The sequence below is a fragment of the Andrena cerasifolii genome, chromosome 13 (assembly GCF_050908995.1).
Source record: "Andrena cerasifolii isolate SP2316 chromosome 13, iyAndCera1_principal, whole genome shotgun sequence".
Classification (NCBI taxonomy): Eukaryota; Metazoa; Arthropoda; class Insecta; order Hymenoptera; family Andrenidae; genus Andrena; species Andrena cerasifolii.
Genome location: NC_135130.1, coordinates 7,229,244 through 7,252,211, shown reverse-complemented (window position 1 = coordinate 7,252,211; position 22,968 = coordinate 7,229,244). Strand labels below are relative to the sequence as shown.

The window sequence follows — 22,968 nt, the reverse complement described above, 5'->3', positions numbered from 1 at the left end:
CGTTCCGAATCATATTCATTTCTACGAGTCGAAGAGTATATTACTACGTTCCGACGTCACTTACAACAGTAGCCTCGTGTTTCCCAACGCGCATCGTGAATTCGTTGCGCTGATGTTTCAACGTGTTCACTGAATAATTGATATGCATATCGCCCAGTCCGTAATTTCGTTGAAGGCAAGTGATTAAAATGGCGTGTGGCGACGGCTCCGTCGTTTTCGCGCAGAATTCCGCGACTCGTGGATCGGTGATAGATATTTCATCGAAGAATGATAAGTCAGCGTCGGAGTTCGATCTGGAGGCCTTGATCATTCCGCTGTTATTACCCGAACCCGTGTCTCCGCTGTTATCGCCAGAAATTTTATCCCTCATTTGCGGGATTAAAATCTCTAGGGTTTTCCGAGCAGCATTAGCCTTCGCTTGTTTCTTGCTGCTACCAAAGCCGCTCCCATATTCCATCTCGTTGATGCAAACAACAGCGGAATACGGCGTCGCGGCATTCTCTGGAATCAATTACTCAGTCTCGTATACCCTCCTTCGCGTTTCTCACTATCAATTTCGCGTTCTACTAACCTAGTTCCTTAAACTTATAAGTCGGCTGCTTTTTAAGCGCGTGTTGTACGTATTCGTGAAGTATACAAACGTAACTCTTGCCCGAGGGGTTCATTATCCAGTGCTTCGGCGGTCTTTGCCCGCCGCTATCGTCTCCCGCGGCGCCGCTGCTATTCCCACCTAGGCTGCAACTGGTGACTGGGAACGTTATCAATTTTGTCCCGTCCGGTAAAGTTGGTCGCTCGAGCTGCTTGCGGTGCTTTTTATTCTTCGTGAATTTCCTCCTCGCCGACCACGACCTAACGATTTCACGAAAATGCTAGCCACTAAACCTATTAGGATTTAGTATGTGTCCAAGGGTATTATTCCGAAAGGGACCGGTGGCCGATCGAGATGAGGTTTGGAAGGGGGTGTAGACCTTAAATCTAAAATTGTAGCTTCGGGTATTTATTAGTTTCCGAAATATTAATAAAAAATTGTTAATTTTTTTGGACGTTGGTGCAGGCCCCTCTACCCGGGAGTCATCCCGTCCCCCATTTTTTATTTTTGAAATTTTGTAACATCGCATTTTTTGCATCGCACAAAGTCACATCGGTTCGCTACCACGTTTTACGCGCCCTCCGTACTAATCTAGCCCCAACCAATACTAATATCCGGGACAAGTTGGAAAGTGGAATGCGTTGTGTCGGTATAAGTCAACAGACATATTGTTAAGAGGGGGGATCGTGATTAAAACAAGTGATTTAAAAAAATCGGTAAGGTGTATCCTTTTATGCACATTTACCCCTGTGTATTTTGAACGCATTAATTTCCATCTCGATCGGCCACCGGTCCCTTTCGGAAGTACAGCCTGTCTCCAACGCAAGTCGACGCGTACTTACTGGAACCGCATTACTTTGATAACTTTGAAGCGAAAGAGCGACTGGCAATAATCCCTCAGCTGCTCGCTGTCCAACGAATGAGCCGCTCGATTCTCCTGAATCGTTTCAATTTTCGCACTAGGTAGACTACAAACTTCCGCATTCGGATCGCGCTCTTTCTCCTTCTTCCTCTCCTCCTCCTCCTCGTGCAGCGCTCTTTTGTACTGAAGACACGGTATCGCGCTAACAGGCACTTCGTGCTTCCTCACGCTGCCGGGCCCGAGGAAATACGGCTTCCCGAGAGTACAAACCCTACTTTGCTTATGTAAATACAAGGGCATCCCGCTGTTGTGCGTCACTTGCACCCAACCCTCCGGAAGTACATCGAAGTGATTATGACCAATTTCTGGAAATGGAATCAGATCGTAAGCTCGACGCTCTCCGCCCTCCTTATACTGTAATTCAGAACGTTCTCATTCCAATCGAACACAAGGATCTCGCTGCGTTAGAAAACTTTTTATACTGACCGTCCAAGACAAGCTTCTCTTTCTCTTTGTATGGTACACTATCTTTCTTGTCTTTTCTTTTGCCTTTAAATTCTTCTGGTAAACCTAATAGTAGTATATAATATTTAACTAAAAAAGTACTTGGCAGCTGCATGATCTATACAACAAGTACAAAAAGAAGAAACAAGTAATCTTATCTTTTCCTATGCTCTTCAACTCTCACACATGTACTTTCTCATCGAGCCGACGTGTCTTACATTCAAGGTACTAACATGGAAATGTAAAAGAACCTGTTGGTACAATTCGTATCTCCCCCAATCCTAAAATTTACCTTCTTCGAGCATGGCTTCGATTTCTTCGTCAGGCACGTCGGAATCCATACTTTCATTCGTATCGGAGTCCATGCCCGAGCAGTTCTGATCCATGTGACGCTCTAAGTCGTCCAAGACATCGAACTGTCTCAAGTCGTCCCCGGCCGCGATACTGTCCGTGCTGAACTCCATGGCGCAATCTTCGGTGGTGGAACTGTTGCACGCATTCGTGTCGTCGGGAGACGGCGCGTCTTCGTCCATCGTGTTGCTACACTGGCTCTTGTCAGACATTCTGCTCTGGTTGTCGGTATTCATTTCCGACGGGCTCTTCGCTTTGGACATATCATCGTCGAACACGGAGGCGTTCGTCGAAGCGTCGTCTTGGTGATTGTCCAAGATCATTTCGCTCTGAGAATTTGTACTCGACTCAGGTGTCTCTTCGAGGATTTCTTTATCCGTCTCCATTATGCGCGCGACGAGGTATCTGCTAAAACACTATAAGGTCTAATAACCACTGATATATAAGATCGATATTATTTAACGGACGTTTAGTTTCTTATAGTATCGGTACTCATAGGCGGCCGGCAAAGGATTTTCAAGTATCGTTACGGGGAGAGGCGTGATTTAAATTCAAGGGTAAATCCCATATATGATCAACCCATGGATCAAATAATATCAAGTGCGTTGTATGGCCACACCACTTTCACCAATGACGCCAAAGTCCAATCGATTTGAAACCATTTGAAAAATGGCAACGAAAATTGGACATTTGCATTAGTGTTAGCAGTTTGGGGCCTTATTATATATCCATGAGTACATATCACATAATTATACTGTTTCAATGTCGTAGAAGACAGCCGACTTGGTTCGCTGTGTTATTTAGTTGCTCGGTTCCAAAGCCAGACAGGAACAACATTGAAAAATTGAACCTGTGGCTAGCTCGGATTTAGCACTAATGTTTCTTGTTAAAGTAACATCTGAGATGTTTCTGATAATAAAAGAACATAAATTACAATACTCTTTTATACTTGTTAACAATATGTCCAATGGCGGATTTAAGAAAAAAGGCCCAGGTGGCAAACATTCTGGGGCCCATTTTTGGGGGAAAATGAAGAGGTAGTTTACAAAAAACACCTCGTGGGCTAAGTGTAGTAATACAGAAAGAAAATCTAGTATTTGGTTAGAATCGTACTTTTTTTTAAGATAGGGCCCTAAGGGCCTTCTGGGCAGGGGCCCATTTTTTCGGGAAAATGAAGACATAGTTTACTAAAAATGGGCCAACTGTAGTAGTGCAAAAAAAATGTAATGTTCAGATACCTATACTTAATCATACTTTTTTTTGGTCATGGGGCCCTACAGGGGCCTTACCAGCTGCCCTGTTAAATCCGCCACTGAATATGTCAGTACTTATATATAATAAATGACCATGTATTATTTACAACGGAGTTAGGAAAGATTATTGTGCCGAAGGCTCTATAATTATTACACTGTAACAGCAAGTTACGATTAGAATTAGAGTAATATTTGAGGTTATGTTGATAAATAGCAGCGATGTGTGGTTTCACGCTGGATATGCAAATATTGTAAATAGATGTTAGATATAAAGTTTCGTATAATTCTATAATAAAATACCTTTCTATATGTATATCACAATATTGTATATTTCTGAAAATTATAAATATTAATTCGCCAACAATAAAATTTGAGATGTTAGGTTAGATGTTATCTATAGGTTTCCGTTTCTGAAGATAGAGAAACATCTTCTGTATTAGTTTCCTGGAGAATTTATAACCACAAATACTAAATATTTTAATATTACATTTGCTCAATCTCCCATGCAGTATGCACTCTTACAACATATATTTGTTCAAGTAATTTGTCGCGTACTATCTTAATCCGATCCAGTTTGTCGACTGGTGGATTTTAGGGTCATGTGTATGTGTACGCCTGCGCGTTTACTTTGCGCGCGTTAATTCGGTTCGCGGAATGTGTGAATTTAGTCACAAATGTAATGTTTGAATGTAAAAAGGTGTGGGACGAGGAAGTACGTATTTATTTCAAAATCTACCATCCGATATTTGCGTCCAGTCGCGTATAGAAAAACCTATCTTAATGAAAATCACGGGCGATTGGGGCATAAGTGGAATTCGCCCATAATCGAAGCAATGAAAAGTAAATTTCGTGACGGTAATGTTCCGTCACGAAGTAGAAGTGTTCTAGACGTAAACGGATCTAACGTCCATTTTAGTTCATAACTTTCACCGCTACGCGCCGCTAGCACTTGTTTCTTCGTAGATAACAAAGGTCCCGTTTACACCTTTACTAAAGTATGTACGAAATAAAAACGTTATAAAATTTATCAACAACTCAGTCACATTTAAATAGTTTAAATATTCCCAAAGTTATCAGACTGCTTCTTCAACATCGCTTTGCTCGAAAACCTAGCCTCTAATTTCTACATTTCGAAAAGTAACAAAAGCATCAATTATTTTCGGGCCACCCTATACACAAGAAAACTTGCTTGTAATCACATTACATAACTGATTTACAAATACATCATACCACTTACTTTATTGAACATTCAGTATCAGTGTACCAAAGATTATAAGATACAGAACATATATTCCTATTACAGAAATTTAGGAATGACATTTGAACTCACATATCAACCGTAACAGTCGTGATATTACAAGTCTAAATAGGTTTATATTCTTCCAAGCTGCACTGGTACATCCATTTAGGCTTTTGCAATGCCAACAACGCCACAAGCGAGGCGAGCACCGGCGTTCCCTGTGGTCTTTGATAACTCGTGACCACCCTTGCCAAGGTCGTCTATATCAGCATGAACCTGTTATCACAAACAAGCAGGAAAAACCCCTTTTTATCTGTAAGACAAACTTTGAATCAATAAAACGTTCATCGCAAAAGTTACCACTAGAGTTCTGCCGATTATGTTGTTCGGTCCTTGAAGCTGAATATGCTTGTCGGATATGAGAACCTCAGCCGTACCATCTGCGCCTGCTTCGATATTTCCCAAATCCCCAACATGGCGAATCTCGGAATCCGGACCACCGTGGTCCTTGCCTAATGGATTGAAGTGTGGGCCAGCGCTTGTGCAACCTGTTGGATTCATCGAAATAACAGCAAAATACTTATAGCACACTCAGGCTTAAATGAACCGAGGCTTATCAATGCTACAGGAAGAAGTGTTCACAAGTGAATTTTGCTAAAATTTCAAGACCAGAGTAACGAATATTCCCGTAAATGTATTAAGTAGCTTTAGACAAACAGAGGAAACTGAAGAATTTTAATCCCTTAGTTACAGGTAACATCTACAACCACGAGTTTCGTAATTCTTCGATCTTGCTCTCTAATTCAAAGAAAATAATTACCATATTATCCATTGACCTCTAAATTCACCTCTCTTACCTTCGTCAATATCTCTGACCTAATTTTTCGAGGCACCCTCTTTAAATTCTACCGGAATATCGTAATACTCGCCCGCGCGATCGTTTCTTTTAAGAAACACGTACCATTCGTATTGTCGCCAAATTCATGAATGTGAAACCCGTGCAATCCTTTCTGCAAGCCGGATACCTTGCCCGTGACTTTCACCGGATCTGAGCTTGCCTGTGCAACAATATTGCGTGGTGAAATATATGTGCAGCATGTTACAGAGCACCGCGCCGAACATTCTCGAAGAAATCGCTCACCGGTTGCTCGAAGAACAGGGTGCCTTTGGCATCGCCCTGGAGAACGCACACGGCTTTAACCATCGTTGGAGGTGTCTCGACCGGGTCGAACGACGATCGCTGATAGAATGAGGATCAGCAGCGGCGGCTAACGCAAAGTCGCACGATCCAATTATCGTTTTGCTGAATCACGAGCGCAAACGCACTGACGTATAACGTAAGACGCACTTCAGCCGACGAAGCAATGGCCTCGCTATTCTTTGCAGCGTGATGTGGTTGAATGGCAATGGCGTATTCGCGCGAAAGCAGCAATCAATGGATGCGCGAAAATCGCGGTCCAGCCCAGAAATCATCGCGCGATTTCATGGAAAGGGGGATCAAATGATCTGGTTTGGAATTCGCGCTCGAGGTGGCGTACCGACGTTAAGGTTTTAACTCGCGAAATTTGATAAGCAATTTTTGCAAAAGATACTGTTGTTATTTGTGTTAGAACAGATGTAGTATTATTTATTATAACGAAACAATCTTTCGTGCAACGAAATTTTAATAAATTAGCCTGAAATACCTGCTTTGTTTTACCTGATATTCCTTTTCACTTTTCACGCGAATTCCTTGCAAGTCGGTAAACAATTTCGAAATCCTGAATGTTGTTACGTAATTAAAAAAAGTAAAAAACCGACTGCAAAGGTGTGCTAGAAAGGATAAAATAATTTTTTAAAAATTGCATTTTTAGCGCAACTTTGAAGTCGGTTTCTTACTTTTTTTTTCAAAAGTTTATTATTTTTTAATTCTTCGTAACCTTTGTTTGAAGTCGGTTAAAAATTATTCGGACGGCCTCGAAAGAAGTAGTTTCAAACGCTTTCGCGGGCAAAGCGTTTAAATATGGAAATCGGAAGTCGTAGAGTTGTCGATTATTCCGATCGTATGAATTCGATATCGAGACAGGAGTCGATTATCGAGTCGCAAGAGTAAAATAATAACATTGACAGTGTTCGACTTCAGTGCGAATAGTTGAGACGCCGTGTGTGTTAAAGGTGCGTTGTTTATTTAACCCTAAAGAATTCATTGAACAATAAAAATGCCGAGGGCCGTGCAACATCGACAAATAACTCCTGGACTGAAAATATTTCGGGATATTTGCCGAGGTGTAAGCAAATATTTCGTTAACATACGTATACTCTATACTCTTTATTTTCTCTAGAAATTACGTAACTTTTCAATTTTCTAACTTACTTACTGTAATATCGTTACCCGTTGAAGTAAAAGAAATTCCAGCACCGAATACTTTCTATTCCGCGTTAAGTAAGCCACAAGTTACGTTTCGATAAGAAGGAACACGCAAACATTGCAGAAACCAGTTGTAGAAGCATTAAGATACGCAGACGGACTCGCCGCGCGTGTACAGCCTCCCCCTACAGTACCCGGTGGACCGTACCATAAAACCTCGAAAGTATATTATTACTCTCGCGACGCTAGACGCCTCGTTCAGCCACCCATCGAAGTGTGCGCTCGGAAACAGATAGATGCAGGGTAACTATACACTCCCTCGCTTTATTCTTCCTCATTATACGTTTAATGCACCTGAAAGAAGCTGCTCAAACGTATTCAACATACTTCAGCATCAGCGTTCGGAGGGATTCGGTTGCACTGATGGAGGGGGAAACACCTACAGGAGCGGTGATAATGTGTGCGTGAACTGACGGCAGCGCCAAGCCAGCCAAGTGGCGCCAACACGAACCGACACACATTACCACCGCTCCTGTAGGTGTTTCCCCCTCCATCAGTAGAGCCGAATCCCTCCGAACTCTGCTCAGCACGACGAGTTTCGTAATACTTGCAAACTTGGTTCTAGGGAAAGCGCATCCACCGAGACTAAATCTCTTACGCCAGGCAAAATTTATTCACCCGACGAGCGCTGAATGCGATGGAGCATTCGCTGAACTTTAGTTGTACTATAATCGTTGTACATAATAAATTAAGCACGAATTAAAGATTGTGTATGAAATAAACTTATGGCAGATGTTTGTAGAGAGCTTACACTCTTTAAAGTAACTTTCCCATTTAATGTTTACTCGGCAACAGTGCATAAATAATAAACAGAGGAATGTTTTTAATGTACACGTCTCCTGCGCGCGATAGGCGCATAAAATCATTCTCCACTTTATAATACATTGTTAGGTACAATACATACAGAGCATGACGCTTTCGTAAAATTTCTGAGTCTAAGAGTAACATTGACACTGAGGGGTTTTGTACAGTTTCGCAGCTATACTGCCAGTATTCAACAATACGGTACACAGAGGTACCGGTTCAACAATCTTCGCGGAAATAAATGAATTCTTCCGTGGTGGGTTCAGATATCACCGACGGAGGGCTCTCTCGAACAGTGGAGACTTAATAAGGGATCTGATTCTGATAATACTGTATCATGTCGTAAGTTTTCGTACGGAAGTTGAGGTAGCTGTTACGTATTATACTGAGCATAAAGACCGCTGCTTCTCGATCGGTAGCTGTTGGCACGAATCTACCTCTCAGGAGCTTTATTGTTTGTCCACGGAAACATGGCAGGCCGGTGTCGAGCATCAGAGACACCAGAGAAATGATTGCCTCCTGGTAGGGCCTGCGAAAGATTTTACAATTTAGTTTCATTGGCGGAACCAGACTGAAAGTAACTTACAAGGGAATTTTGGTAACTCGAAGGATAAAAATGTCTGAAACATCGAGGATGTTAATAACGTAACTATTTTTAAGTTTTATGGGTTTTTTTAATCTATATATATATATATATATATATAAGAAGTCCTTACTGACTCATCAATGACCTGCTCAAACCGTTTAATCTAGGAACGTGAAATTTGGAAGGTACATTTTTGGAAATTCTATCCCCAAGGGGATGAAAAGGGGTAAAATGTATTTTCATGGAGTCCTTAATATCTCTTAGGCCCGAAGCAAAGCGCGGGTGTATTTTACTAGTGTCCTATAAAGCGGCGATAAAGAATTTGCGAAAAACATTTTTATCAAAGTTTTTCACCACCTCCCTTTTTTTCGACAATAATTGTATATCACCATATTGTAAATAGTATATCGAAAGCCATAAAACATTGAATTGAACCTTTTTTCGATATCTTTCACGGTCTCGCAAATATTCGCGATAATCTGAAAACTCTCAATTTCATTCAGGGGTGTTTTCACCCTTAGGACCGTTTTATTGCCGAATAAAAAAATAGTTACGTTATTAGCATCACTTGAGCTACATTTCTGCAAAGTATCAGATTTTTCCATTTTCAAGTTACCGAACTTCCCCTGTTAGCATGATTAAATTACCAGTGCTCATCAGTAGCGAAAGAAATCTATGAATACGCTTACCTGACTGCGAGGAAGGCCTGTACGCATAATTCCATGAACCAACGGAAGGGTGCAGCCTCCATTCTACCTCCCATTACAAGCACCATCTCATCGGTCAGTTTAATATCAGGCTCGAAGCCCAGATTACCTCCAGGCGAGCTTTCGAACATGAAACCAAAATCGATATGTATGATATGACCCTCGGTGTCCAACATTATATTGCCATTGTGGCGATCTTTGATTTGCAAGAGGTACGTGATAACACTGTAGGCCGCCATCGATTTCACAAAATTCCGACGCACATTCTGGAACTCTTTCGTTGTCTCGTCCCCGTAACGCGTGATGAAATACTGATACATATCTATGTCGGTAGTGCGACCGAGCTGGTCGCGAGACGTCGCGTTTGGCACGCACTCTATCACGCCGCACTGAAATGTACGTTAATAATTCTTAGATCGGTACGCTCTTACACCCTGTACTTCAAAGTGGAGTTCGCGAATGCGGACTTACCCCAGGTGCTGTAGCCACTACTCTATATGGAAATAAGAATAGATTCAGTCCAACTTTCTGGAATATATTCTTGAAAATACTGATCACTTGCAAGGCTAGCATGTCTTGCCGGACGTCGTCGCCGACTTTAAAGATCGCGGCCTGCCACGTCTCCTTCTCCGGCTCTCTCTTAATCTCCACTTTCCCGTTAGCCGACACTGCCAACGCGATATTCTCCAGCTCGTTAATTCCATACTTTTGTACTTTGAAGCGCGCCAAGAATGGTGCTTTCGCGGCACTGTGGGCCGTAATACAGGATTCAGTACAAGCAATTATAACGCGAAATGTAAGAATAGTTGTGCCACTCACCTCTGCATAGGAGTTCCACTCTGGTAGTCGATGTCGATAACCATGGCTTCGGGGTTAGACGGCAAATAGCAGCCAGGCTGCACTTTGATCTGGGACAGAGCCTTCAAGCACGCTGCTTTACGTTCAGGACCCTTCGGGTATGGCCTTATATCGCCAGAGATGTTTGTGATCTTCTCGAAGAAGTCGAATTCCCTTTCGTAAAACTGTTTCGCTGGGCCGGACAGCGATCCGAGAATGCTCTTTACCAAGGAGTCTAGCACGTCGAAGAGAACAGCGTCTTTAATCTGCTTGTCTTCGTCCATGTACATGTTCGTGTACATGTTCCAAATTAGCTGATGCCCCACGACCTGCGTGAAATTAATAATTAATGGGCAAGCTGAAGTAATTTTCACCGCGAAAGAGAATTGAACACAAGGAAATAAACGGCACTTTCGACATACTGCTTTCCTGGCACTCACCTGCGAACGCTTAGAGATCTTCTTGATAAATTCTATCACATATCCCATGGTGTCGTGGCGCACCGCTTGCACCAGCTGAGGTATGTAGAAGAGCACAGCATCCGCTGGATAGCTGCTTAGCACCTCAACTGCGTATTGCGCAGAGATCGGGTGATGCGGAAACTGGCGGGAGAAGTATGCCAGCGCTTGAATCGGCGACACCCTTGCCCATGTTAACATGTACACCAACTGAAGCACGACAATAAATCAGAACATTGAAATTGACATTGCTGTGGGAGTACGAAGACTGTAAGATTGACAAAGTATGTTTGCGTAAAGTATCGAATGCGTCAGGGGTGTGAGGTTTGAATGGCTTCTTCGTATGCACGCGGAGAGTTTGGGTGACCGGAACGCGCGTCAAGAGTGTGTGTTGCAAGTGTGAATCTCGGGGAGCGCTAGATAAGAAAGGATGAAGTCAGTCCTGCAAAGGCAGCCGAATGGAAGGCATCCTCGCCTGAACCTCTTTTAATAAATACTTTTTACTTAATCCTGCCTGATCACCAAACATCCCTGCGTTATTCAAAAGGTGCCTTACCTCAGGAACGTCGTTAAGCAGCGTATCAGTCGTAACCAGATACTGCAGTGCTTCTGGAATGTGCATAACTGGTACAGGCTTGAGACGGACCAATCCGCTGACTTCCTTCACGATGACCTCGGAGTTCTTGAATCGAACTGGTAGGAATATAGCCAGAACAGGACTGATCTCCCACGCGAGCCGCGTGTATTCGCGCCAACGATCGTTCATCCCCTTTGCGCGCCATTCTGCGATACTCGATTCACCTGCGAGTGCAAGCTCCTGCCTTCCACCAGGATTCCTCCAGACCTGTAATAATATAGAATACAAGTCGCCGGTTAAAGGAAGAAGAGAAATAGAAGATTGAACGTACCAGTAACAATTCTATCTCAACTGCCAACAACTCCAGTATCAGGTTCCTCTTCTTTATGTAATCCTTTACAAAGACATTGGCGTTTATAACACGCTTACTGCGATTGCTACGTTTACCCAGCGTGTTGCTACTGGTGGACATCGGGACCGTATTAATCCACACGTTCGATGGTGTCTTTGGAAACTCGTTGTTCGTTGTGCCCAGGGCTGTACTCAGGGAACCAATCGTTTCGCTGGGCCCAAAACCGCCAGTTGCACAGGTCTGGGGTGTCAGCATGTCTAATTCCCCTTCGTTGCCAGTCATTACCAAGTACTTCTTGTCACTGTGCATCACCTACGAGCAACAAACATTGCAATGGAAATACAAATGCGTTTCTTTTTGGCTCCGCAAAAGTTCGCGGCGACGTTATTCAATTGAAATTCTTTCACGTACCTGCCAGAACCGTATCAGCGTGACTAAATCCTCGCGTAACTGCTCAAGTTCCTGCGTTGGTACCTGACGCTCGCGACAGAAGTAGTCCAAGCAATTACAGTAAACCCGTTCACGCAGCACGTTCTTGCTCAAAGTCCTGCGAACGAATCTCGTTACCTTCTCCGTTTATTCCTCGCGCAATATCGCATCGTTCACGGTACCTTGGTAGAATGTCTCCCTGGAGGAGAAGTAGCCCACAGGAAAGAAGCTTGAAGCGCACGCCGACCGCGGCAACGTGACGACTCATCCCGGGCTCTTCGCCGGAAGCGCCAACCGTCATCGGCAGCGAGCGATGCAGCAAGGTGACGATCATGTTCACCGTCTCCTGGCAGCAATACTTAGCGGTCTCGATCAACTCCACGATGAAGGTGACCCAGATCTCGTGGGGCTTCACTTGAGGGGGATTCGGGCCTAGCTTGCAGCCCTCGTACACTGTCAGCGGGCTAACATCCTCCTCGTCTGGCGCGAACAGGCCCATCTTCTTATCCACGGTGTACTGCCAGGCGGCAAGCATCTCTTGCAGGAAGCGTAGCTTAAGGTCCGGGCGTACAGTGAGTATCCACTGCCAGCACTCTACCGCCGTGGTCATGGCCGAGCAAGTGAACAGCTGAATTTGCGAAGAAGCCACTGTGTGCAGTAAACGCCTGTGTATCCCTGAAAATGCGAATTAACCACTTGCAAATCGAAAGGAGAGAGAAGTCAGCGATGATCCGTCGATGTGAATTACCAGGCATAGAGATTAGTAGGCCGGTAGCGCGCCAAAGGGCGCTGCAATGCATGAGATTGTTGCGAGAACGGCAGGAGCTCCACACGGCATCGATCAACAGATCGACGACCTTGTTTCTGCTCTCTTCGAACGGTATTTCTGAAGTGGCGGATTCGGTTTGCGCCAACGAAAGCATCCCCGCGATCTCCCCGGCGTACCGCGATCGCGTGGACATCATCGACAGCAGCCACGAGCTGGCGCCTTTCGGGCCACGCGGTCGCTTATCCAACGAATTAGTCTGAAAGTTAGGTGTTATATTATACGCAGATTAAAGCACCTCGGTTAGATATGAAAGGAAACGACTTTACATTTGGCAAGGCCGATGGCGGGACAGCGAGGTCCACGAATTCAAGAACCGTGTCTGTGGATAGACACAAGCCGGAATGGCATTTCAGTCCGGACGGTATCTGATTAACGTATTCCTGCAGGTGCGATCTGGTGGCCTGTGGTGCCCACTTCATGGCTTCCTGCACTATGCCTTTACATCTCGCGGTAAAGTCCTTCACGATGATCTGTGGTGCATAATTAAGGTTTAGTTTGCAAGTGGCTCGCGAGCGGGACCGTTGCGCACGTACCTCTCTCGCTTCGAGGGTATCCATCAGTTCGATACTGTACGGTGTGCCAGGTATTCGCATGATTGGCGTCTCTTCGTTTGGGTCAATTTGCAACGAGAAGGATAAAATCTGTGGGGATAATCATTTAACAGGGAATACACTTGGTACAAAATCGTGGAGTAAAAGAGACTCCTACCTGTAGAATATCCAACATGCTCCAAAGCACCTTGCAGTTCCATAGGAGATGGGGGAACGCGTCCACCAACGCGCTGAGATACTTATCCGCTATCCTTCTTATTTGCTTATGCACGTGATTGAAATGCACCAGTAGAAATTGAGCATGATTCTCGAGCTCCTTCTCGCGCCTCTCATCCTTGGGCTTGCGTTGCATAACGTCTTTGAACTTCACGAACACGGAATCAGCGACGCAACATATGCACTGCCACATGCCGCTTTTCTCCTTTTGCAGATCGGTGTCGCACAAGTATTCCATGATCGGCTGCAGACTCGGCTGAGGGCTGTTCGCCACCCTTAACGTCTCCAGCCAGTAGACTGACAGCAAATACGTGCACTGCGCGAACTGCAGCTTCGTCACGTATTGAGATATATCGTTGGTTCTGTGAACAGGGAACATTGCGTTCGGCAGTCTTCAAACGTGGATAAAAATTAGAAGGAGATATTCACCGAGTACTCAGCTTCAGTACTTGACTCCTCAGCTCTTGCAGCTCGTTCAAGGAAACGCTGTCGTTACGCACGGCCGAGGTGTATTGCAGCTCTCTCATCTCGAGGCGGGCACTTGTCTGCGAAATGAGATACGGCGACTTCACAGCGATCTCCTTCACGCCTTCGTACCATTCCGCAGGCCACAGCCTTGCCGCTTGATCGCCAGCGAAACCCATCACGACGCAGTAAAGCCAGAAATCTTTGAAAAGCTTGAGAAGCCTCTTCTGCGGGTGCCTAATCGGCGGAAGTCGCCGCACTAATATTGCGATCACGGGAATGAGCACGCCTAAGTTCCCTGCGCTACTCGCCGCCTTCTACCGTAAAATTCAACGATCAAAATAGAAACTATAGCAAGCCGTGTATGAAATCGTTGATGCTGTTCAATTTACCGTCGCAGTGGCATTGTTCGACGCCTTGTCGTTGGCACGCTTGCCCTCTAATCCAAGTTGAACGAAAAGCTCGAGCAGGTGCAGCAGCAAGTCGTCCAACTCTGTTTCGCCTAGCAGATTCGCTGCTATGTTCGCAAGCGCGTTTGTAACCGCTTTAGACACGTGACAGTACTGCTTGCGATCGTCGTTCGAGGCATAAGTCGCGGTACTCGAGCCCAACGACATGGAGAACATCTGCATTATACCTTCGTAAATCTAAAAGACATAACACCTCCATTTACAATCTGGCACACTGTGATTAAGGTATCAAGAATTAATTCAGTAGCTTCTAATTGACGCGGTAATCAACCTTCGATTCGCATTTCGCGATGATCATGCATCCCCACTGATCAACGATCAGGAAATCGAGATCGCTCGGTGTACGGCAGAACAGTTGCTGAAAGAATGGGAATATCGTGCGCATGGTCTTCGGCGTGTCCTTCAATGCGACGGCAACGTGGCCCAGCATGATTACTATATTCTTGGAAATTAATTCGCTGTTCGACCTCTCATCGGAGTCGCTGAAAGTGTTAAAGCGAATTATAGAAATCACAGAAGCCAGGGTGCAACTATAAAACAGCCAATTAGAACTGCATAGTAAGTTAACCTTTGGACGGCGGACGATTCGGACGACCGCGGGGGAGTCGATGCCTGGGTTCGTTTGGACCCGTAGTAATTGTCTTAGTACACGCACTTTACGTGACATTTTTATTAGAGCAACTTATATTCTCGATATCTAAGGTATTCTCTATTACTATTTACTATTACGCTCGGCGACGTTACGTCTGGGCCCAGAAAGACCCAGGCACCGCCGACCGAGGATTAAGTAACAGGTGCAACTATACCCGTCGCATATGTCCGCAGCAAATAATCTATTCGAGACACTGGCGACTAGTGCCGGCACGCAATCTGGATTCACGGAGTGGGCGGCTTCCAAAGCGATGCAGAGATTTCCAATGGCCGCGTCCCGTAGCTTCTCGAAAGCGCTTTGTATCGACGAAGTAGTCTGTTTTGAATCATGCAGTTCTTTTCCTGAAGAAGATGTATTCGTCAGCCAGACACGAGCATGTGTTGAACGATAGCATAGTACTGTAAAGGCAGGTAATATGGAACGGCATGTAATATGGAATTTCGTAAAATTTCGATAAAGAAATAGTGAACTCTTCGGGCAATCCAGGTGTTTACTAGATCCCTAGACACAATAGCAAATTCTCCTACTTTTGAGAAGCTTTTGAAATCAGGTGTTCCATATTACCTGCCTTTACCCTACGTTTAAAATACCTTTCCCGTATTGCTGGCGGTGCAGCTTGAGAAGTATAGGCGACGGATCGACGAGAAAGTCCCGGAGATTGTATATAGACGTAATCGCTATGTTAGGAAACTTCTGCGCCAGCTTTCCCAGCCCTTCGAGGCACACCATCAGTAAAGGCATATGCGCCAGCACCAGCTTCGGCCCGTGATTGGAATTAATCTTCTCAACCAGGCGGCCACACAAACTATCCGCACCTGTGAACAGTCGCACTCACACAGACAGGGCGCTCACAAATCTCTGAGAGGCGGGCAGTCATTCATGAGACGAATGACTGGTTGTTAATTCTAAGAAATCCTTGAAAAAAATGCACAAAAATGAATGAGACTAATGAACGGCAGTTCATTGCTTATCTTCCCATTGGGAATCGAACAAATGGTTAGAATGAGGTAAGAGAGAATTGCATTTAGTGAAATAAAAATTAGGCCAGCGAGGTGAACCGGGTGTACTCGTTAGTTGAAAAACTATTGAAAGTTATCGTAGATGTAGGAGAGTCAATCGAAGTGCAAAGTAAGCTAAATTCGGATACCCTCGCCGATCAGCATCGAGCTGATATCTGCGAATAGCGCGGACAAATCATACTGGTCTCTCACTGTAAAAATAACGTAAGAGATCTATACTTCTCACGGACACAGGAGACATTCATTTAAACAGCAGTTTAACATTAAAATACATCTACTCGGTCTTCGAGCGTATATACAGGTGCGGCTTTAAAGCTCCGTTCCCACTTACCAGTCTCATCACCGATCGCCCACACTAGTAGATCGACGCACGCGGAATTAGCCATCACGTTCACTTTAAACCTATTTACAGTTCGGAAATTGGTATCCATATCCTCGCGCTCGCTCGCGTCATGCTGGCGCGATTGCAATTCCGTCTGGCCGGATAAAAAAAGCCCTTTCACAAACTCCTGCACGTCCCTCGTGAAAGGAGCGGGCAGATCGCGTTGATTTTGTAACAATTCCCGCAAAAGAGCAACCATTACTAGATTCATTGTCTCACTGAACGTCCGATAGGGGAATATTTGCACTTGACCAGAACTGTATACCTAAAGAAAAAGGATTCAGTGAAATTAATAACAGAATAGTAACAGAGTCGCGTCGTAACAGAAGTTGCCACTGACTTGCTGAGCTTCGTCGTCGAGGAACGTTAGAATCTCCTTCGTGAGTAACTTCTTCGCCAGAGCTAGCACGCTTTGTAAATGCACCACGCTGAACTGCAAGCCGGCTCTCCTCTCGGGGCTCTCGTTGCATCGCATTTGGGGGAACTGATTGAAGCTTGACCCGTACCTGCTGAAGAAGTACGTAGCTGGATCGTAGGGCACTGACGAGTACGACTGCAGCGACGGTCGTTTCGCGCAGGGATAATCGTGATCTCCGGTTAGCAGGCTGGGCGTGTTATCGATGGCTGGATGAGGATTCAGATTGCCACTTAAAGATCGAGGAATGATTGGCCTGAAGTTCGAGAAGCTATGGTGCTTCTTGTCCGATGTTAAACGCGTTTCTGTGTTCGGTATGGAGAGCGGCGGCTCCTGTCTTGGGAAAATGCGACAGAGGAGCGGAGGATCTGTGCAGGAGAAACGACCCATCGATCTAGCTAAACCGATCAGAACTGGAACTATGCATTTGCATAGAGACACTGAAAACAATAAACCTCCGATTAGAATTCTGCCCAACGGAATACTTTCGTTAAGCCGCGTATTCACATGTGCATTCGGCGCGCACCGATTTTTTGCTCATTCGTAGCTCAGCGCGCGTTCGGGGTTGAGTGAAATTTGCGTCGTCCATTTCATGGTATCGTTCGGACCCAAATGCACGCTTTGATGGACCGCCAGCAAGCGGATCGGCCCGAACGCGCGCCGAACACCGAACGAGCAAAAAATCGGTGCGCGCCGAATACATATTCGGAGCGAATGAACAGGTGAATACGCGGCTGTACAGAGAATACCCACGCTTCGCTTGCATCCCTCTGCTACCATTCTGATCTTTATATCCCCTTATGAGATTCGTGAGCACCGCCAAGATTTCCACTTGGGTAGAAATGATCTCCTCTCGCGCGGGCTCGCATCTGGCTGCGATATCGCTGAGCAACGTGTTCAAGCAGAAGCTGAAGCGCTCTGCGACGGGAATGCGCTCCATCGGCGAGCATTTGATCTCGTCCAGCCAAACGGCTTTGGGGAGGCCACGCAGTAGGCGCAGAAGGTAAGGCAATATTCTCTCCCGATGTTGTAAGCCGGATTCCAGGAAGAATATTCCCAACGCAATGGTTGCATCTTGCCCTCTTTGATCCAAGCGATATATACCTTGAGCAGACTCTTGTGGGCATAGCTTGAATAATTGCATTACCTATATGGATACAAAAATATTAATAAGTCGTGCGAGGTAAAAAATGTTTTCAATGAAAATTACATAGCGTCGAGGAGAGTATGTAAAATGTATCTGGCAAGGGAACATCCCGAACCTGGAATTTCAAAAAATTCTGAAACTTTGTGAATATGTAGGGAATTTCCTCCTGATTGCGACGCAATTTTTGTTTGCTGCTCAAATTCACTCTAATGGGGTGTAATTGGCCCCTGAAAATCCGGTTATTTTCCAATTTTGTGTGATAACTCGTGAACTGTAAAATAATTTTTTTTATCCAAATGATAGATCTAATTAAAAGAAGTAACTTTTGTCTTGAAACTTTTTTTATATATCTTACAGTTCGTGAGTTATAACACAAAATCGGAAAATAGCCGAATTTTCGGGGGTTAATTTCATCCCCTTCGAGTGCATTTGGACAGCAAAAAAAAAATGCGTTGCAATCAGGAGGAAATCCCCTACACATTGACAAAGTTACAGAATGTTTTGAATTTTCGGGTTTGGGATCTTTGTGAGTGGAGGTATTCAGAAGATTCGAAGATGGTTTTTGGTTCTTTTAATCGACGTGAATTTTTTGTAGATTTACGTGAATTTTTTACGTGTTATTATTATAAGTATCTGAGAATTTCTTTGATCGTGGAACCTTCTTGCCTGCAAAAACATTCTTATCCACAGGAAATGACTTTTACGATCGTGACGGACTCGTTTTTGCGGAAGAGCAGTGACGTTAATTGTCAGTCTTAAATGTGTCATTAATATCTGAGACAGTTAATAGGCCCTCCATTCAATTACATCATGGAATGACATATCGCGATATCAGCTGACACATCCTTAACCTAATCTGGATCGACCAAATGTCAGATTTCTATTCCTTCACACGAACATCACCGGAATGTTTCGTTAATTGATGATAGAGAGTTAGGAACTAACGAACCTTCTCCCATGGCGTAGGCTTGATCGCTGCCAGACATCTGGCCAATTGTTGGACGGCTTTCGAGAAGAACAGCCTCTCATCCGCCACCATTTTGCCAAGTGCACACTCGAAGTAACAACTTCGTGAAAGAACTGTGACTTGTGTTGCGCACTGTATGTTTAAAAACGGTAACTCTGAGAACCATATTCCACCGATTCATACAGGTCGGTAATGTTAATGGACATGAAAAATAACTGCCCCTGCTAAGAAAAATGAAAACACTGCAAATGAAGAATTGCATACTAAATTACTTTTCAATTACTAAATAAACGAAATCGATCCAAATACGATCGCATTCTTTATCCTTATCACCGACCCACGGTAAAAAGTATCTCTTACCTCGCCATAATTGGTTTCAACACAGACGAGGTACAGCATAGACCTATCACCTTATAGATGTTCGTGTCGCCACCCAAACTGTATTACCGACCCATAATTTGAGGTCTGAATGTAGTGGCATCTGCTCATGAACAGCGTTCAACTCAGCAACTACTCTGACATGTGTTGAAAGGCTGAAAGGTGTTTGCGTACTTGTATACGTGTGACTCGTTTAGAGAGAGAGTTTGGCACAGGTAGGCTTTTGCTACGCTATGCTTTGGCTCGGTTTGTCAACGACTCACGCGGATTTTTCTCCGAAAATCCATTTCAGGGATCAAGACACTATGAAGCACAAAAATGGTATTTCTTCAAAGCCCATGCAAGCTATAAGTTGCAAGATGACATTGTTTATTAGTACTTTGCGTGTAGTAGAACCTTTTCACGTATCGTACGCCGAAAAGTATTAAAAATTCACGCTGTTACTGACATTCCCGCAAGATTCTAATGCACTTTTGAAGTAATAATAATTGGATATTACTGGCTACGAGTATTAGTTTATGGCCAACACTAAAATTTACAGTAAAATCTAATTCTTAAAAGACTCGCAGAAGGTTGCATGATGCACGAGTGTCGTGGTGTGCATGGATGCAACTGCAAGTCGAGTTACTTTTGAAACCCGCATTGGGAAATAAAATTTTGTCTAGCGCTGAGAAATTCATCGGTTCAGTGAAGTGTGTGCACGTCATAGTTCATATTGTCTCGTGATTTCTCAATTCGCGCATAAATTTCATCGATTACTGGACCATGTGGGAGGCCTTTTAACAGGATTCCATTTAGATATACCCGTTACCTAGAAGACTTTTTCAGAAACTGAAGGACGTTTAAAAACAGGAAGTGCTTCTGTAATCGTGTGCAATGCGATTGTAGAGTCAGTGCCTGTGCCTGCCAAAAAGTGTTTCATAGAGTACCGTGGTTCTATCGTATACTTCGTCGATCTTAGTAACTAAGGGGGAGAAACAAGTATGTCACTCATATTTCTCCAAATATTCCTGCAACTATTCATTTACACCAAGTTCCACTAAAATGTATTTATTCATTATAAATAATACTAGATGATATGTATAAGCATTAACATTAATGTATCGAACAATTAAACATTGAGAATAAAAGAGAATTCATTCGGCGTAGAAAATCATTTGCAAATTCAAGATCAAATGTTACTAATTGCTTGATATCTCAAGTTCTATCGATCAAAGTTAATAATAATTTCTACTGGGCGGTTAGGGTAAATGTTGTTAACATTATTTGTCATAGCAATAGCCAATGGAACGTATATTTTAGCAGAAAATCCATTTTTGCCGAAGAATTCGTTGGATTTCGCAATTGTAATTAACCGTCGACCTTGTTTTGATCGGGAGACATCGTTCCTCGAAGTCTAGATAAGGAGCTCACAGAGCTTCATGTACTCAGTCGTCGTCGGTCTTTCGGGCCTGGAGGACCTCCGGGGACCCTGCAGTTGCCGAGCTACCTGGACCTACTGGACTTCCTGGACTTCCTGGACTTCCTGGACTTGCTGAGGACCTGGTCAGGGTTTCAACTCGGGTCCATCCCCCTCCCCCCGATGCAGCCGAGCCACCTGGAGAGGCGGATTCAGGAGCCTTTCTTGGAGGGGGCGAAATATGTAAAAGTACATAAGTACATTTTTTAACCCTCTTTCACAAGATTTAAAATTTGCTTGTAACTTATGTTTTAATATCTCAATCTGATACTGTAACCTAAATAATTAAATTCACATTAATTATAATTCTGTATAAATAATTAAATTCACATTAATTATTTATACAGAATTATACACAATGTCATAATATTTTCTATTTTATTACTCTTGGGGGGGGGGGGCGATCTGCAGAGATAGCAGTGCAACTTTTCAACTCGTTCAATCTTTCTACATGCTACCGAATAAAACGATTATATATATATATATGTATTAAATTCTAGATAAAAGTTTTAGTATCGCGTTTTAAACATTCTAAACAATTTTTCTTTAATTTCACAATCATTCGAGATGCTTAATGTTTTGCATGCAAGTTACGCTTCTCAAGTTTAAATATTTCATATGAGTTTTATGAATCTTCTCTTATTAATAGTTATTACATTCGAGTCATTAGATTTTCTGAATAAAACATAAATAGGCAGTCTCTCTACGGGCCTCGAAACGCTGCGACCTCCTCGTAGTGAGACCTGGTAATTGGTGAGAACAGAGCCGATGCGATTGCTGCGATTGTCAAATATCCTAAATAAGTAGTTAGATACAAGAATTTCTTTAAATAGTAATACTTTGATATAATGTAAAAATAAATGTAACTCGAAATGTTTGAATAAATCATTCCTTCCCTTCCTTCCACATGTATAAATATATAAAATAAAGTAATGTGGAATTCTCAAGATATGTGAAATAATGGAGTTCAATAACGACGTTCACCAAAGTCGGAGGACGGATCGGACGGATGAACATTTAAAATGCCATGGTATACCTATCTTAATGTATTATTTCCATCGATTACTGGAATATGTGGGAGGTCGATCGTCCAGATTCTACTGCAATACACTAAAAATAAGTATCTGGAAGACTTTTTTGAAAACACTGTACTCGAGTCCGATCACATCTCCTCAACTTTGAAAGACATATATGTATACATAGAAAGAGCAGAGTGCATGGCTGCAGCTGCGAAAAGTACATATTTCGCAATGGACATTGCGATATAGAATTATTTCCGGCCTTTGTGAAATTTCAACTTCCATGGGAAACAGTTGAGGTCGACAGCAACCTCTACCAATGTGACAACATTCACGAAAGGTGTAAGCTGACAGTTCGACTTCAACCGCGGCAGCGATCGGATCAGTGAATGTACCTGCATATTATTTCGTGATTTCTCGATTCGTGCATCAATTTCATCGATTACTGGACTATGTATGAGGCCGTTTAACAAGATTCTGCTGCATTACACTCAATACCAAGATGCCTTTATGGAAACATTTTACGCGAGCCCGAACACTACTTCCCACTGCTGAGAGATGTTTAGAAATGTGATGTGCTTTTGTGACCGCGTGCAATGCGATTTTAGAGTCAGTACATATTTCGCGATAAAGTATTTCATAGAGCACTGTGTGGACGCGAGTGCAGAGTCAATGTTTTGCGCATACAGAACTATTTAAGTGAAAGCACCGGTGCTCTAAGTGATTTTTCATCGTGGAATTACTGTGTCTACATAAAATTATTTCTGGCCTTGACGAATTTCCAGTTAGCTGGGAGTCGGTCGAGCGCCATAACACCGCCAACAACCCCTACGTCACAACATTGCCAAGCGGTGTCACCTCTGTCAGTTCGACTTTACTCGCGACGGTGATCGCATCAGTGAGTGCGTGTACATATTATTTCGTGATTTCTCGATTCCTGCATAAATTTCATCGATAACTGGACTATGTGGGAGATCGTTCAACGAGATTCCACTACATTACACTCAGTACCTAGAGGACTATTTTGGAAACGCTTTACTCGA

General features: G+C 43.7%; 3 protein-coding genes across 12 annotated transcripts in view; all 3 read right to left on the bottom strand.

The window, feature by feature from the left end:
• Nucleotides 1-4,627, bottom strand: part of Pasha (microprocessor complex subunit partner of drosha) — a 180,805-nt gene extending 176,178 nt beyond the window's left edge. The window contains exons 1-7 of one of the 9 annotated variants that reach the window (XM_076825637.1): nt 4,047-4,627; nt 3,860-3,892; nt 2,248-2,714; nt 1,938-2,021; nt 1,432-1,816; nt 572-849; nt 65-501 (exon numbers count right to left, since the gene is read on the bottom strand). In XM_076825637.1, coding sequence (XP_076681752.1) covers nt 65-501; nt 572-849; nt 1,432-1,816; nt 1,938-2,021; nt 2,248-2,692 — 1,629 coding nt within the window. In that variant the 5' untranslated portion in view covers nt 2,693-2,714; nt 3,860-3,892; nt 4,047-4,627. Of the gene's footprint in view, nt 1-64; nt 502-571; nt 850-1,431; nt 1,817-1,937; nt 2,074-2,247 lie in introns of all 9 variants that reach the window. The other 8 variants (XM_076825639.1, XM_076825635.1, XM_076825636.1 and 5 more) reach the window with 8 other exon arrangements.
• A 144-nt stretch (nt 4,628-4,771) lies between these two features.
• Sod1 (superoxide dismutase 1) lies at nt 4,772-6,216 on the bottom strand. The gene is made up of 4 exons (XM_076825693.1): nt 5,941-6,216; nt 5,761-5,857; nt 5,160-5,347; nt 4,772-5,075 (listed from the first exon to the last, which is right to left on the bottom strand). The coding sequence occupies exons 1-4, from the start codon at nt 6,001-6,003 to the stop codon at nt 4,965-4,967; spliced, it is 459 nt and encodes a 152-aa protein (XP_076681808.1). The 5' UTR covers nt 6,004-6,216; the 3' UTR covers nt 4,772-4,964.
• Nucleotides 6,217-7,961: 1,745 nt separating this feature from the next.
• On the bottom strand, nt 7,962-19,181 carry Pi4kiiialpha (phosphatidylinositol 4-kinase III alpha). Of its 2 annotated transcripts, XM_076825600.1 has the most exons (23): nt 19,052-19,181; nt 17,709-18,102; nt 16,881-17,395; nt 16,490-16,805; nt 16,287-16,349; nt 15,730-15,954; nt 15,294-15,480; nt 14,759-14,969; nt 14,410-14,664; nt 13,982-14,334; nt 13,494-13,914; nt 13,319-13,426; nt 13,052-13,255; nt 12,705-12,981; nt 12,139-12,631; nt 11,939-12,074; nt 11,507-11,839; nt 11,155-11,442; nt 10,581-10,808; nt 10,123-10,469; nt 9,775-10,051; nt 9,286-9,692; nt 7,962-8,539 (listed from the first exon to the last, which is right to left on the bottom strand). In XM_076825600.1, exons 1-23 carry the CDS (start codon nt 19,139-19,141, stop codon nt 8,314-8,316), a joined length of 6,354 nt encoding a protein of 2,117 aa, XP_076681715.1. In that variant the 5' UTR covers nt 19,142-19,181; the 3' UTR covers nt 7,962-8,313. The 2 variants fall into 2 exon arrangements, with proteins under 2 accessions (XP_076681715.1, XP_076681716.1); XM_076825601.1 differs by lacking the exon at nt 16,287-16,349.
• Nucleotides 19,182-22,968: the final 3,787 nt, after the last annotated feature.

Coding starts and splice junctions, on each gene's coding strand:
- Sod1 (XM_076825693.1), bottom strand. CDS start 6,003: ATGGTTAAAGCCGTGTGCGTTCTCCAGGGCGATGCCAAAGGCACCCTG. Junction 5,348..5,760: donor ATTTGGCGACAATACGAATG/GTACGTGTTTCT, acceptor TGAATCCAACAG/GTTGCACAAGCGCTGGCCCA. Junction 5,076..5,159: donor TAATCGGCAGAACTCTAGTG/GTAACTTTTGCG, acceptor TTGTGATAACAG/GTTCATGCTGATATAGACGA.
- Pi4kiiialpha (XM_076825600.1), bottom strand. CDS start 19,141: ATGGTGGCGGATGAGAGGCTGTTCTTCTCGAAAGCCGTCCAACAATTG. Junction 13,256..13,318: donor ATACCCTCGAAGCGAGAGAG/GTACGTGCGCAA, acceptor TATGCACCACAG/ATCATCGTGAAGGACTTTAC. Junction 12,632..12,704: donor CCTACTAATCTCTATGCCTG/GTAATTCACATC, acceptor TCGCATTTTCAG/GGATACACAGGCGTTTACTG.